At 37.5% G+C, this 14293-nt stretch overlaps 1 protein-coding gene across 2 annotated transcripts; it reads left to right on the top strand.

Moving 5' to 3' along the window:
- Nucleotides 1-3032: 3032 nt before the first annotated feature.
- LOC127418823 (glycolipid transfer protein-like) lies at nt 3033-13680 on the top strand. Of its 2 annotated transcripts, none has more exons than XM_051659684.1 (5): nt 3033-3533; nt 10108-10166; nt 10266-10399; nt 11838-11966; nt 12174-12311. In XM_051659684.1, the coding sequence occupies exons 1-5, from the start codon at nt 3323-3325 to the stop codon at nt 12277-12279; spliced, it is 639 nt and encodes a 212-aa protein (XP_051515644.1). In that variant the 5' UTR covers nt 3033-3322; the 3' UTR covers nt 12280-12311. The 2 variants fall into 2 exon arrangements, with proteins under 2 accessions (XP_051515644.1, XP_051515636.1); XM_051659676.1 differs by having other exon boundaries at nt 3063-3533; nt 11838-11988; nt 12174-13680.
- The last annotated feature ends 613 nt before the right edge of the window (nt 13681-14293 follow it).

The raw sequence follows: 14293 nt of genomic DNA, 5'->3' as shown, positions 1-14293 counted from the left end.
TAACAAGAGAAGACCCCCAGATAGCACAAGTACATCTCTGAGATGTCTGTTTTAGATCTTTTAATCTTTTCACCTTTAGATCGTCTAAACATCTTAAAAAGATCAGATTTACAACAGTGAAAACAAACACATGAGCAACAGAGGAAATGTGAAAATAAAGCGAAACAACGGAGAACAGAAAATAGCGAAGTAGTCCTCAGATGCCATGTTCATTATTAACAGCAGCATCGTGGGGAAATAACATTTCTGTGGAGCTGCTTACTGACTAAACCGCTTGTAAACTCTGTAGTAAAGAGTACGCCACTTACAAAGTGCATATAAACGTAAACGACTATCTCATGTCTTAAGCAGCAGTCTCACAATAAACGGCTTTCTGACCATGTAAATGAGCTGTTATAATTTTATATCCATTCGATGCATAAGTTATTACTCCACCCCCTGCGTAACATCATTAATGATGCCACATTGTTGAACCAACGTGGTTCAAATAATGGATGTGCGCATAGTTACTAGGGTTTCGGGAAACAGTAGTGACAAGCTAGTTAGTTTCTCTAGCGATGCATAACTATGGTGGTTCAACAGCAATTTACGTCGTTGTACAGGAAACGCACCCCAGCAGCAGGATTGTGCACCATTCAGAATGAAGAATGCCGATTCAATTCCAATTAAATTCCTGAATTTGGACTGAATTTGAATTGAGGTAGCAAAAAGGATGTAGAATTGCAATTCGAATTTGAATTTAAGGAAGTAGAATTAAAGTGGAATGGAATTCAAATAAATTCATATGACTGTTTTTTAACATGAAACTTGTAATCATATTATCATATGCATAACAAATGGGAAATGGGGTATTTCCAGAAACATTATACTGTAATTTTTTTAAATTTATTATTATATCAAGTAAACAGTGCTGGAAGAAAAAAATAAACATTGAAAGATTTAATTGATTGTTGTACTTTCATTTTTTTTTTGGCTTGGCAACTTGCAGGAACACATAGCACGGAGTTGGATTAATTCATTTATTTGAGTTTAAACTGGTCTACAAAAAATGTTTATATGGTTCAGCCCCATTTACCCTCTTCCTAGCATGCACTGGGGGCATAAATAATATGGTTGCATTGTTTGGCCATTTGCATGGTTTTATTTAAATTGTTGTTGCTGATTTTGTTGTCACGGTAGGTAACTTATTGTTTTGCGATAACAGGAAGAGTTTGTTTCTCTAATAAATTGATCAATTTGCTGATTTTTACCCTAGTCGTGTTAATATGTTGTTTTTTTTCTCATAAGTTTTCATGTGATAAGTAAAAATTTGATATTATTGTTTGAAGTCAGCAAGAACATTGCTTTCCATGAAATATATGTTTATAGAAATGTACAAATGCTCAGAATATTGAACAGTTTAAAATCATGTAAATAAAGGAAGCAATTTTCATCGGACTACTGTAAATTGATAGAGTTTAATCTTCTTAAAGTTACTACATTTAAAAATTTATTTGATAAACATGTTAAATTAATATGTTCAGCTAACATGTAAAAGTCATGGCAGTTGCCATTTTAAGTTCAGTTAGTTTACTAAAAGTCCCTCTCCAGTCACTGGTTTAACCCCTAAAAACTCTTTGTTAATCAAAATTACATATTTAAAAGTCCCCCCCCCCCATGAAAATAATCCCTTCATGCCTTAAAATGGTTTAGATATAACTCTACACCTTTGCCTTATTTAGTATGCGCGGACCTATGAATATGCAAATTAGCCCCCACCTCCATCTCCACTCACCCCTGCACGGCTTGCCTGCAGCTCGGGCTTGCTGTGTCTCCAGCGTAAATTGATGGAACCGCGTTGGGCTTCAAAATAAGTTTAGTTTCATCTCATCTTTCAAAACAGTTTTCTGGAAAATGACTACTGCAAACCCAAGTTTTCTCTGGAAGTTTTGCTGGGACTACGATTTTTCCAAATAAACTGCACCCATTATCTCAGATTTTCAGATCCTTTGGTAATACGTGAAGGCTCCCCATTTGTCCTTCCACATCTTTGCATCCTAAAACAGAACATGTCTTGCAAAATACCAATATATAGCTACACCTGACTTCTCCTGACACCCCTTGCTTTGCTGTAGGGTATTCTATTGGTATAGAAAGCCCCAACCACATGTTGATGGGATTGGTTCCTTAGGTTTGTGATGTATGAAACCCTGGCTGTCTGAATCCATGTTTTTGAGACTGTCTTTGGTAGACTGCAGTTCAAAGGCTAAAATGCTCAGCCATGGCGTTGACTGCTGATTTCACTCATGGTATGTCTACTAGCATATAAAAAACTCAATATGGACATGTAAACAAGGTTAAAAACATGATTTTCATTGGAGGGGTTTTAAAAAAAGAAGTATTAGATTAATTCAATTTAATAAAAAAGCAATGCAAACTTCTCTTCTATAAGTTATACAAACACATCACTTTTTACAGTATTAATCATTAATAATAAATATAATCACATGTAATAATGTTTAAAATGCCACTTATAGAAAATTTTATTTAATTTATTTCACTATTTTGAATATATTTTTATGGAGTTTTCTGAAACAATGTGGTGGTCTGATGCTGTACAGCAAAAACAAAATATTTTGATGGCTATGTTAATTTAAATTTTTTATAAATGTATTTTTTTTTATAGAGAGAAATGTTTATTTTTTATTTTTTATTTTTTTAAATCTACCTATTGGGGAATAAATAGGCAAATTTGGTAAAAAAAAAAAAAATGATAACCTAATTATTTGTCACAAAATGTGTCTTTGACTACGTGACTTTGATACTCTGACTAGTAAGACTGTATTAATAAAATACATACTTTTTGTAAACCAAATTTAGGCCAGTCCAATGCTTTCTACTAAATTAAATAATTTAGTGGCATTCTTCTTATATCTCAATTAACTAAAAAACGATTGCACTTCATCCAAAAAAAAATATTGAAAACAGTCTTCATAAATGTAGCTTTGTGTATAAAGAATTTAGCTAGTATAATAATGCAAATTATAATATACTCCTTGTCTTTGTTTATTATGAAAATCAAAAACAGTATGTGTTCGTAGCTGCAAATCAAACTTGATGGCAGAGTTTTTATGAGATAACGCATCTTCAGTTTGAGTCATAAACAGTGTGTAAATTGTAAACTTTAACAGTTCTGGCCCCGCCTCCAGTGATGTGATTGGCTCTTCCGCACCCACTTGTTGAATGTTTCCGTGATGAGTATGCATATATTTGCATAAAGGGGCGGTACAGGGGGCCGTCCAGCTGTTCAGCGCCTTTAGTAGCAGAAGAACTAGAATAGTGAATGAGCTGTCTGTCCTGTAGAGTTCCGGGTTCCTGTCTTTATTTCTGCTTTGTTGTCCTCGTCTTACGTTGTAGGCAAAAAAGTAACTTTGGCAAACTTCAAGCAATCATGGCTCTTTTAATGGAGCACCAGTTCCGGCAACTTCCAGCCGACAAACAAGTGGAAACCCGTCCGTTTCTTGAGGCGGTGTCTCATCTTCCTCCTTTCTTCGGTAGGTCCTTCCGTCATCTCTCAAAGTTTGAGAGCTCTGATTTGAGCGTGCACTCTGAGCTGTCCTGACACGGCCTGATGTGCTGGGTTTTCACATTTTCTTTAGGGCAACATATTTAGCAGTTTTAAAATTTATTTTAGTGACACTTTCATTTTATTCGTACACGTCCTCCCATTCTATCAGTAACTGGTTGAAACATTCGACAACATTTAAGTGGCTTGGATATGACAAAAAGTTGTTTATAAAACAGCTGTTACAATATGTTAAATAGCTATTGTAAAATGTTTATTGTTTGTATTCATACTCCTCATTGGCCATTTAAGAATGTTTCATTTTCACAATGAATCGAAAATGATGTCATCAAAGTAATAATGAAATGCAGGTATGCTGATCCTTTCATAGAGACTTTAAAGAATGGGAATGTTATTGTGTTTCTATTACATGATAATAAATTTTTATTACAGAAACCAGCATTACTTCTATAATGAAAGCCTTACTCTCATCTGATTTTCAGGGATTTTCCAACTCCTTGATCAGGGGTGAGATTTTCCACTCCTGATCAAAATCTAAAGTGCTCTGCAGAAGTTGATAGTAAAGTCTGACCAAGCCTAGCTGTCAAGCAGAAGCCATTGTGTGGTATGAGAACTAATCTTTTTTTGGATCAAATTTCTTTTCACAAAGGAGACCACAAACCTATTGCATGCATAATTTAATCTGCTGTCCTCAATTTTAAGTTGAGAAAATTGATTAGCATGGTGTTGAGTTGCCCTGGTCTATTCACTGGTGGAACGGAATATCAGAACATCTTTGTTCAAAGCCTCATTTGCTATTAATATGAAAAACGCATTTGAAATGAATTTGCCACTTGAAACGCCAAGCCTAAAGTGTTCCGATTAGCTCTCAATGTTCTCTTCTATTTTGTTTTTCAGCTCTCCCTGAAAAGTGTCATTTTCTCGCTGTGGCTGACTGAGTATAACCGATAAGTTTAAAAAGCTGAACTAAACTAAGCTGAACAAGAACAAGTGGATTTAACCACAAATGCACTAGATAAAGCCTGTAATATTGTATAATGTCAGATTGTGATTGGTCATATCTGCATGATTGTGCGATGTCATAATGTGATTAAATGGGTTGTGTGGATATCTCTTACTCCTGCAGAAAGACAATTAGAGTTGTTTAGAGTTCACATTGAAAGACCTGTGTGAAGTACAAACACCAGAAAGAGCAGCAGGGAGGGGTGGCATTGTTAGACATGTGAACAGAATGAAATGTGTGTATTTTTTGGGGAAACTGTAATGCATTCATTCATCCACAGTGAAAAAGCCTGAGTTTAGGAACTTGTTTGGAGTCCACTGTAATTAGAGATGCTACTTTGCTAACAGGATAATGGTTCAAATTAATAAGTTAGCTTAATTTGTGAAAAAATAAATATTAAATTTTATTCTGCTAATGGGATTTTTTGAGTCACAGATACTACGAAATGTGAATTCTTTGCATCTACATAAAAACCCATGTTAGACCAACAATTTCCCCCAAATGTTGTCCCAACTAGCCTAACAGAGTTGTTTGAACGAACAATTTCAAATTGAACAATGTTGCTGATCTGCAAGTTCCCAGCATGCATTGCAACATGAGTAAATTATGCAGTTGTTGTTATAGGCTTATTTTTTGCTGACTTTATTTATGCTGTTATTGTTGTTTTTTGTTGCCTTTATAAGTCAGTTGTTGTGTGGTGATGTAAGGAGCTCATCTTTTAACTTAATGAGATTTGTTGATTGCTAACGTTTTTTTAGGTTTGTGTGTTAACGGTTGAGGTCTATTGTGTGTCTACAGTATGTCAAACAATTGTACGTACTGTTTTGACTTGCAAGACATTCCTCTCTTCAGAGGCAAAGACTGCAGTTAACTTTATGTAAAAGCAATTGAAATGGTGACAAAATGAAAGTTTTTGTATTGAGAAATGATAGTTGGCTGAACAAGGAATTAGTATTTCTCTCAACAAGAATTTCTGCATTTAGTGAACAAACAAATTCACATTGACTAAACAAAGCAATGTTACTGAGAACAATTACGAAGAACTCAAAAATCTTACTGCATTATGTTGGGTTGAATTTTTAAGTTTGCTCAACAATTCTTTTTTTAAAGTCTGGGTACAGTGATGAACCAGGTGTTTCCTGTGGGCTACGTCAGTTTGTACCCCAGACAGCAGAAAATATACTGTGCTTGGAGATATACTCTCACTTGAGAAACATGTGCTGTATATTACTTTCTAAGGCCTTTTCTAGTCTAGGCAATGAAATGGCTGTAGTTTGATCACAGTAACCATTAGGGGTGGGTAAAAATATTGATTTCCCGATGCATCATGATCTTCATTTGAACGATATCGAGTCTTAAATCCCAAGATCAATCTTTTACTCTATGCGTAGCCCTCCACTATAATGAGAGGAAATCACTCGCATTTGCAACCAAATTTCACGCTATACGACTAAAATTTATATTTATAGTTTAGATTTCACTGACCAGTAATTGTGCAGTATAGTAGTGGAGTATTCAGCAGCGAGATCCTTTCACTGCGTGTTGAGAGTAAAAGTTGTTCCGTGTGTCCAAAGACGAGATCCATGCAACCTTGGTTGAGCATTCATCTGGGAAGAGAGTAAGTGGTAAGGGTTCTCACCTGAGATGAATTGCTGGTAATTGCTTGTTTCTGTGTTCGCAGTGAGAGACAAGGGAAATTAAAAGGGGCCAGACCTCAGGGTGTGGGGGGAGAGTGAGACAGACACCCGAAGCTGTTTGTGTGTTGGCCGCTGCCGTCTGTTATTTGAGTGAAATTGAAGCTTCACCGTTATGCTTGATGCAAACGTGTTTTATTTTGTGTTGAATAAAAAGTGACATTCCTGAGTTGGAAACGCTGTCTCCTGCTTCCTCATTTCATTGAACCTGTTAAACAGGTGCCGAAACCAGGGAGAAGAGGAAGAAGGATACGCTGCCATGAAGTCATCCCCACTGTAGGAAGTCTTCATGTCCCTTGCCAGCATCCACCAGGCCCAACACTAGGACGCTGTGACAAAGGAAAATACAACACTGTTGTTGGTACCAAAGAGCCACCGGGAAATGTTATTCCAGGCGGCTCATCATAAGCTGACTTGGGACAGGGGAAAACACTAAGCCGTCTCATGGCCCGTTTCACGGGGATGTTCGCCGGTGGTGTGCGGCATGCCGTGAATGTCAGCTGGTGAATCCACCGGCCACTCCAAAAGCGCCATTGCGCCCCCTCCCGTTGGTTGGGGTCCCCTTCGAATGGATTGGCATGGACCTCGTCGGGCCATGCCAGTCCGTACATCTCAGGCATGTAGTGTTTCAAAAGCAATTGAAATGGTGACAAAATGAAAGTTTTGTAGTGTTGTGGAGGCACTCTTCAGAATTAACTGAATGGGGATTCCGAAAGAAATCTTCACTGATCAGGGCACTGCTTTTGTGTCACGTACACTATGCGAGCTGTACGAATTACTGGGGGTTAAATAGATTCAGACAAGCGTGTACCATCCACAAACTGATGGCTTGGTCGAACGATTTAATCAGACCTTAAAAAATATGATTTGTAAGTTCGTGCACGAAGAAGCTCGGAACTGGGATAAGTGGCTCAAACCCGTTATTTGCAGTGCGAGAGGTCCCGCAAGCCTCCGTGGGGTTTTCCCCATGTGAATTGTTATATGGGCGTAAGGCCCGTGGCGTGTTAGACATCATGAAGGAAAATTGGGAGGAGGGACCTTCACAGAACAAAAATTAAATTCAATACGTTCTTGACCTGAGAGCAAATTTCTACACACTGGGGCGACTATCACAGGAGAATTTGCTACAGGCACAAGAACGTCAGTCCCGACTTTATAACGAGGAGCTCGGCTACGGAAGTTTGCACAGGGAGAAAAAGTACTTATATTGCTGACCACATCGAGCTCAAAATTACTTGCGAAGTGGCAAGGGCCCTTTGAGGTCACACAGCGAGTTGGGGAAGTCGACTATGAGGTAATGCGTACGGATAGGGGCGGGGCATGTCAGATTTACCAACTCAACCTCCTAAAACCATGGAAAGAGGCAGTCCCCATATCCTTGGCAATGGTAGTTTCGGAGAGGGAGCAGCTTGGACTGGAGGTGAATTTAAAAGCCAATCAGTTCACCCCGGTCCCTTGTGTAGACCACCTCTCGCCTTCGCAACGTATGGAGGTGGCCAGGTTGCAAAAGGATTTTTGTGACGTGTTCTCGCATCTCCCCGGCCACACTAATCTCATAGAACACCACATCAAGACAACCCCCAGGGTAGTGGTACATAGTCATCCCTAATGCCTACCTGAACACAAGAAACAGGTAGTATAGGAAGAATTAAAGGCCATGCTCGATATGAAGGTAATAGAAGAATTCAACAGAAACTGGGCCAGCCCTGTGGTTCTGGTGAGATGAGATGGCTCGGACTGGTTCTGTGTGGATTATAGGAAAGTCAACGTGGTGTTGAAATTTGATGTGTATCCAATTCCTCGTATTGACGAACTGCTAGATCAGTTGGGCGTGACTCACTTTTATTCAAAACTGGATATGACAAAGGGATATTGGCAGATCCCCTTAATGCCGATGTCCCGTTAAAAAACGGCCTTCTCCACACCGTTTGATTTACACCAGTTTGTGACCCTTCCTTTTGGGTAGTTTGGGGCACCGGCTATGTTTCAGCATCTAATGGACAGGGTCCTCAGTGCCCAGTGCTGTACATTAGTCTGAAGCTGTCTATGAGAGAGACTAAGTACAGCACCATAGAGAATGAGTGCTTGGCCATCAAGTGGGCAGTCCTCACTCTCACTACTATTTGTTGGGACGAGCATTCACCATCTGTTCGGACCATGCCCCACTCCAGTGGTTCCACCGCATGTAGGATGCCAATGGCTGGATCACCCATTGGTATCTGGCACTCCAGCCATTTAAGTTCGAGGTGGTCCACAGGCCGGGGGCACAGATGGCTGTCGCAGACTTCCTCTCCAGAAAGGGGGTGGGGTGGGCAGTCCGGATGGTTCCCCGGCCTGAGTCGGGCGGTGGGGGTATGTAGAGGCAAGGGTGTGGTCGAGCGTTCGTCTGGGAAAAGAGTAAGCGGTAAGGGTTCTCACCTGAGATGAATTGCTGATAATTGCTTGTTTCTGTGTTCGCAGTGAGAGAGGGGGGAAATAAACGGGGCCAGACCTCAGAGTGTGGGGAAAGAGTGAGACAGACACCCAAAGCTATTTGTGTGTTGGCCGCTACCATCTGTTGTTTGAGTGAATTTGAAGCTTCACTGTTATGCTTGATGTGAACATGTTTTATTTTGTGTTGAATAAAAAGTGACATTCCTGAGTTGGAATTGCCTTCTCCCGCTTCCTCATTTCATTGAACTCGTTACAGTCCCTTTCTGTTCTTTACAGTCAGATTAAAAAATTAAATAAATTAACATTTAATTCTAATCAGGCATAGCACATATGAGATAAAGCCCTTTGAGTCTCTCGTTAACATCTGCCCATTTACAGACGCTCTTTGCAGAAATGCTGGTTTTCTTAAAGAGAAAGTACCGGTTTTTGCATATGCTCAACAAATCAGTGTAAATATTTGTAAATAGTACAAATGATGCAATTAAACAATAAACATGTAACACAATATAATACAGTATATGCAATATAATATCATATTTACTGATTAAATACATTTGTTAAAATGTGCTCAAATGTGACCAAAATGATGTAAAACTAATAAAATATAATTAGTAAAATTTACATTTTCATATTGTACCTAGTTAGAAGGTCTGCTGTATAATTAACAGCATAAGCTGGGAGAGAATTTATTTTATATGCAAGCAAATGGGACATTATACCTAAAATATACCCATATGAATCGATATCGAATTGAAATCATAATCGAATCAAATCGAGAGCTTGTGAATTGGAATCGAATCGAATAATGAAATCTGTATCAATACTCTGCCCTAGTAACCATTCCATAGCAAAACAAGAACCCTAATCCAGCATTTGTCAAAGAATATACAGTAATTAGTTAGGAATGGAAACATTGGAGGTGTGGTGTTTTCATTTCCAAAGGTGTTTATTTCATTATCAGACCTGCAGTTCATTCGGTCTCAGTGTGATAATGGGAGGTACTGAAACTTTAATGAACCGCATGGGTGCTTTCAGAAATCTGTCATGCTCTCTAACCATGCTTAATTATTCAGAGTTCTTTTTTTAAGGTGGTAATGTCAGAGTTCACTCCCGAGTTCTTGGGAGCAGAAATGGCTGTACTTTTACCATGTATCTGCCACATTCCTTTAAGATTCTTGTATGTTAAAAGAGGATTACTTCACAGCTCCTGCAAAAGAATGTTAAATTCTTTTGCACATGGGTAGTGCACATGGGAGGTGCATGATATAATAACCTACTTTTCATGTTATACAGTAGGTTGCGTGGCAACCCTTTCATGGGAGATTTCAAATACATGCAGATTTGCCTATGTTGAATGGATGATCTTATTTATGTGCAAATCTTACCCACCTGTTCTTCTAATCTCTGCATAGATTGCCTTGGTTCTGCAGTATTCTCCCCCATCAAGGCTGATATTGCCGGTAACATAACTGTAAGTTCAGCCCATAAAACATAGATGGTTAAAGATAAGCATCAAACTATATAACATTTACAACCAGAACTCCACCCACCCATCTGATGTTTCTCACAGAAAATCAAGGCTGTGTATGACAGTAACCCCACCCGGTTTAAAACCCTGCAGCAGATTTTGGAAGCAGAGAAGGAGATGCATGGAGCTGAGTGGCCAAAAGTAGGAGCAACACTTGCCCTCATGTGGCTAAAAAGGCAAGCCTGGGCCTGCCTTTTTCTTTCTTTCTTTTTTTTTTTTTTTAAGAAGTGAAGTAGACAGTTATGAAAGGATTTGAAAGTGAAGTTACATTTTGACTAATTTAGGCGAAGAATAATTCCAGATAAAACAGATAAAAAAAGAGTTTTTATAACTAAATACATGAGCTTCAAAACAGTGTCTGCAACTGAAAGATATATTTTTTTAGTTCATAAAATTAAAATGTGCTACACTTAAAGGAATTGTTCACCCAAAAATGAAAATTCTGTCATTATTTACTCACCTTCATACCGTATAATTCTGAACCCATGTGATTTTCTTTCATTCTGAGAAACATAATAGATTTTTTTGCAATAGAAATAGAATTTCCAAGCTTCTTTTGTTCTTAAAATGACAGTGAATGGGAACTGGGGCCCTTAAACTCCAACAAAGACAAAAAAAAAAAAAACTCCAGGAAGTCCATATGACTTGTGCACTATATTCCAAGTCTTCTGAAGCCATACAACTTAAATTTAAGTGGTATTCACTGAAAATGTTCCCCCCTCCATAGCTCTCAAATCTCATTTTTGTTCATCTACTGTAAATATGGCACTTAGTGATCAATTATAAGACACGCAAAAATCAGTGGCATTTGTCATCGTTGATGTCAAATATGGGACAAATATTCCTTTAAAGCAACAGTTCCCACCCAAAATGAAAATTATCTAATTTACTCAGCCTCATGCCATCCCAGATGTGTATGACTTTTTTGTTCTGCAGAACACAAACGAAGATTTTTAGAAGAATATTTCAGCTCTGTAGGTCAATGCAATGCAAGTGAATGATGACCAAAATTTGAAGCTCCAAAAAGCCATAAATACAGCATAAAGGTAATCCATAAGACTCCAGTAGTTTAATCAATGACTTCTGAAGTGATCCAGTATTACCAAACTAATTTTCACTATAAATCTTGACATCTGCAGTCTCCTTGGCGATCATGATTTCGAGCTCAATTACACTTCCTGGTGCTTGACGCATGTGCAGATCACTAGATGTCGCTAGGAAGTGTAATCAAACTTGAAATTATGATTGCCAAGGAGACTGCAGATGTCAAGATTTATAATGAAGGAGTTATTTTTGGTGTATTCTTACCCAAAATCAATTAGATTGCTTCAGAAGACACGGATTAAAACACTGGAGTTTTGTGGATTACCTTTATGCTGCCTTTATATGCTTTTTGGAGCTTCAAATTTTGGTCACTATTCACTGTACTGTATGGACCTACAGAGCTACAGAGACATTCTTCTAAAAATCTTTGTGTTCTGCAGAAGAAAGAAAGTTATACACATCTGGGATGGCATGAGGGTGAGTACATTTTTTTAATTTTGGGTGAACTATTCCTTTAAGCTTTGCACAGCTCTGTTTAAATTAATCCTGTTGACCTTATTTTTCTGTTAGGGGGCTTCGCTTTATCCAGGTTCTTCTCCAGAGTCTAGTGGATGGAGAAAAGGATGAAAACAACCCTAACCTCATCAAAGTCAACATCACCAAAGCTTATGAAATGGCTTTGAAAAAGTATCATGGCTGGTTTGTCCAGAAACTCTTTACAGTAAGCTTCTTTAAAAAAAATAAAAATATTTAAATTTGGAAAAAGGTTAGTGTTGAATATTTCTGTTTAAATATCTTTTGAAGCACTATTGTTAATTTTCCAAGCAGTGAAATTTAGACATTTCTCATGACACTACATGGTTGGAAAAAAAAACTATTGATGTTGTTCTGTCTTTGTTCTTTTAGGCAGCACTGTATGCAGCTCCATACAGATCAGACTTCCTCAAAGCTCTATCTAAAGGGCGAGAGGTTAAGGAGGAAGAATGCTTGGATAAAGTGCGGCAGTTCCTAGTAAACTTTACAGCTACTACTGATGCCATTTATGAAATGTACACCAGGATGAATGCAGAGCTGGACTACACTGTGTGATCTCTTGTTTACAAATGAGCAAACTTCCAACCTTATCTTTTGCTCTCCCAGTGGATCACTGTTGCCTCCCATTAGACAACTCTGTCTCCTCATTGGACCTTTCTTCTCTCGTACTGGATCCTGCATCTCTGCAGTGTTTGGTTTTGCTTTCCTTTGGGGGACAATTAGGGTCCAGGCTGCTGAAGACTCTCAAGATTTCTGAAGGGAGGTTTTTTAGTCTGTCATTGTTTGTACTGCTGTTATCTTTGGCTGATGATTGTTTAAATGCTTTTGCCTTTCTTTAGAAGAACGGTGTTCTGAAAATCAAAACTTGTTTGCAACTTGTTTTGTATCTTTTACTAATAATAATTTGATTCTGCTTGATTTTTACTACACATGCACTTAAAGGACATGTGTAATGGTTGTGTATGTGTTCCTTTATCCAAACGAAAGTTTTAATTGTACCAAAATACGTTTCTAACCTCTGCATTCTCTTTAACCAAATATCTGACATTGACCGCATTGCTGTAATTTTTACTTTGGCTGTGTTTTATGAAAAAAAAAAGAAAAGAAAATACTTGTATTTGAACTATTGTTTAACATAAAATGTAAAGAAATGATGGAGCCACTCTGTTTAGTGGTTAAATGTAAACAGTAAATATAAAAATATGTATATGTTCCTGGTTCAATTCTTCAAGATATTTATTGCTGAAATGACCGTCCACACTAATACATATTCAGTTTAAAACTCTGTTTTCTGCTCCCTAACGTCATTGTTTTCCAAAGTTTGCGGAACTATACTTTTCAAAGGTCTCAGCTTTCATTGGAGGAAATGATGTTCCAGTGGATAAGAGGCACAAACGTAGCAAAATCAATGTGTTTTCACCCGAAAATGTGTTCTATTTATGTAATGTAATGGAGTATTGTCGGTTTTTAATTTTTTAATTTCCTATATAATCAAAGGCTATAATTGTACAAACTGTTTAGAAATCTATGAAAATTTATTTAAATTATTTATTTTTTTATTTTTAATTGCCTGTGTCTCTTTCTCTGAAATTCTCTGACCCCGCTGAGAACCACTGTTATGGAAAACACTGAAAAACAACATTAGTTCTCTAACGATGTCATACATTTCAGTTTTGTCACAGCTGTTACCATAGCAGCAGCAATGTTTCACAGCAACTGGATAATATCTGGAGATGCTATTTTAACCAAAGGTTCCAGTTTTTATTTTTTGGTTTTGTTTTGTCAGAAGACTTGACCTCAGTGAAAGTGAATTTATTTGACTTGATCATAGTTATGTGTAGTCTTTTTAAAATCTAATTAAAACCACATCCTTGCATAAGCCTTTTTCCTGTGTTTTCTTTTTATTCATGTGCTGAAAATGCCTGTAAATTTAGATCTTTGGTATGTAGTTAATTATGAATTTACACCAGAATTCCCATTCTTTTTCCACACGTAAATGCAAAGTTAAACATTGAATTGTATAGCTATGTTCCTTTAATCTGCCTATTGCGTTCGGGTCATTTTTGACCCGAGAGAGGAAGATAATATTTTTTAAATACCACATAGTTTTTAGTACGAGAACCAAACTTTGTGACTTTGTCAAGACTATCAAAATACACATAATATATATATATTTTTTCTTTTCAGATTTTTTATTAAAATTGCTTTAACATCTTTCGTGTTTGCTGGTCAATTTTGACCTGGGCATCAGTTGTGGCTTTAAACATGATTTTATGTAGATTTTTTTTTTTTTTTTTTTTTTTTTGTGTACATTTATGAATTCGAGTTTTTCTTATAAACACTTCACTTACATTTAGCCTCTTTCCCATACACTCTCACACACATTTTGTCTCTCACTGGGACTGCATCTTGTTTACAAACATCATCTGCAAACACACATACACCTACAGTCGACCATAGGCACACACACATTTCTGAACAAAACAGACATA

This window comes from Myxocyprinus asiaticus, chromosome 3 (assembly GCF_019703515.2).
Source record: "Myxocyprinus asiaticus isolate MX2 ecotype Aquarium Trade chromosome 3, UBuf_Myxa_2, whole genome shotgun sequence".
Lineage (NCBI taxonomy): Eukaryota > Metazoa > Chordata > Actinopteri > Cypriniformes > Catostomidae > Myxocyprinus > Myxocyprinus asiaticus.
This window is presented reverse-complemented; position numbering and strand designations above follow the sequence as displayed.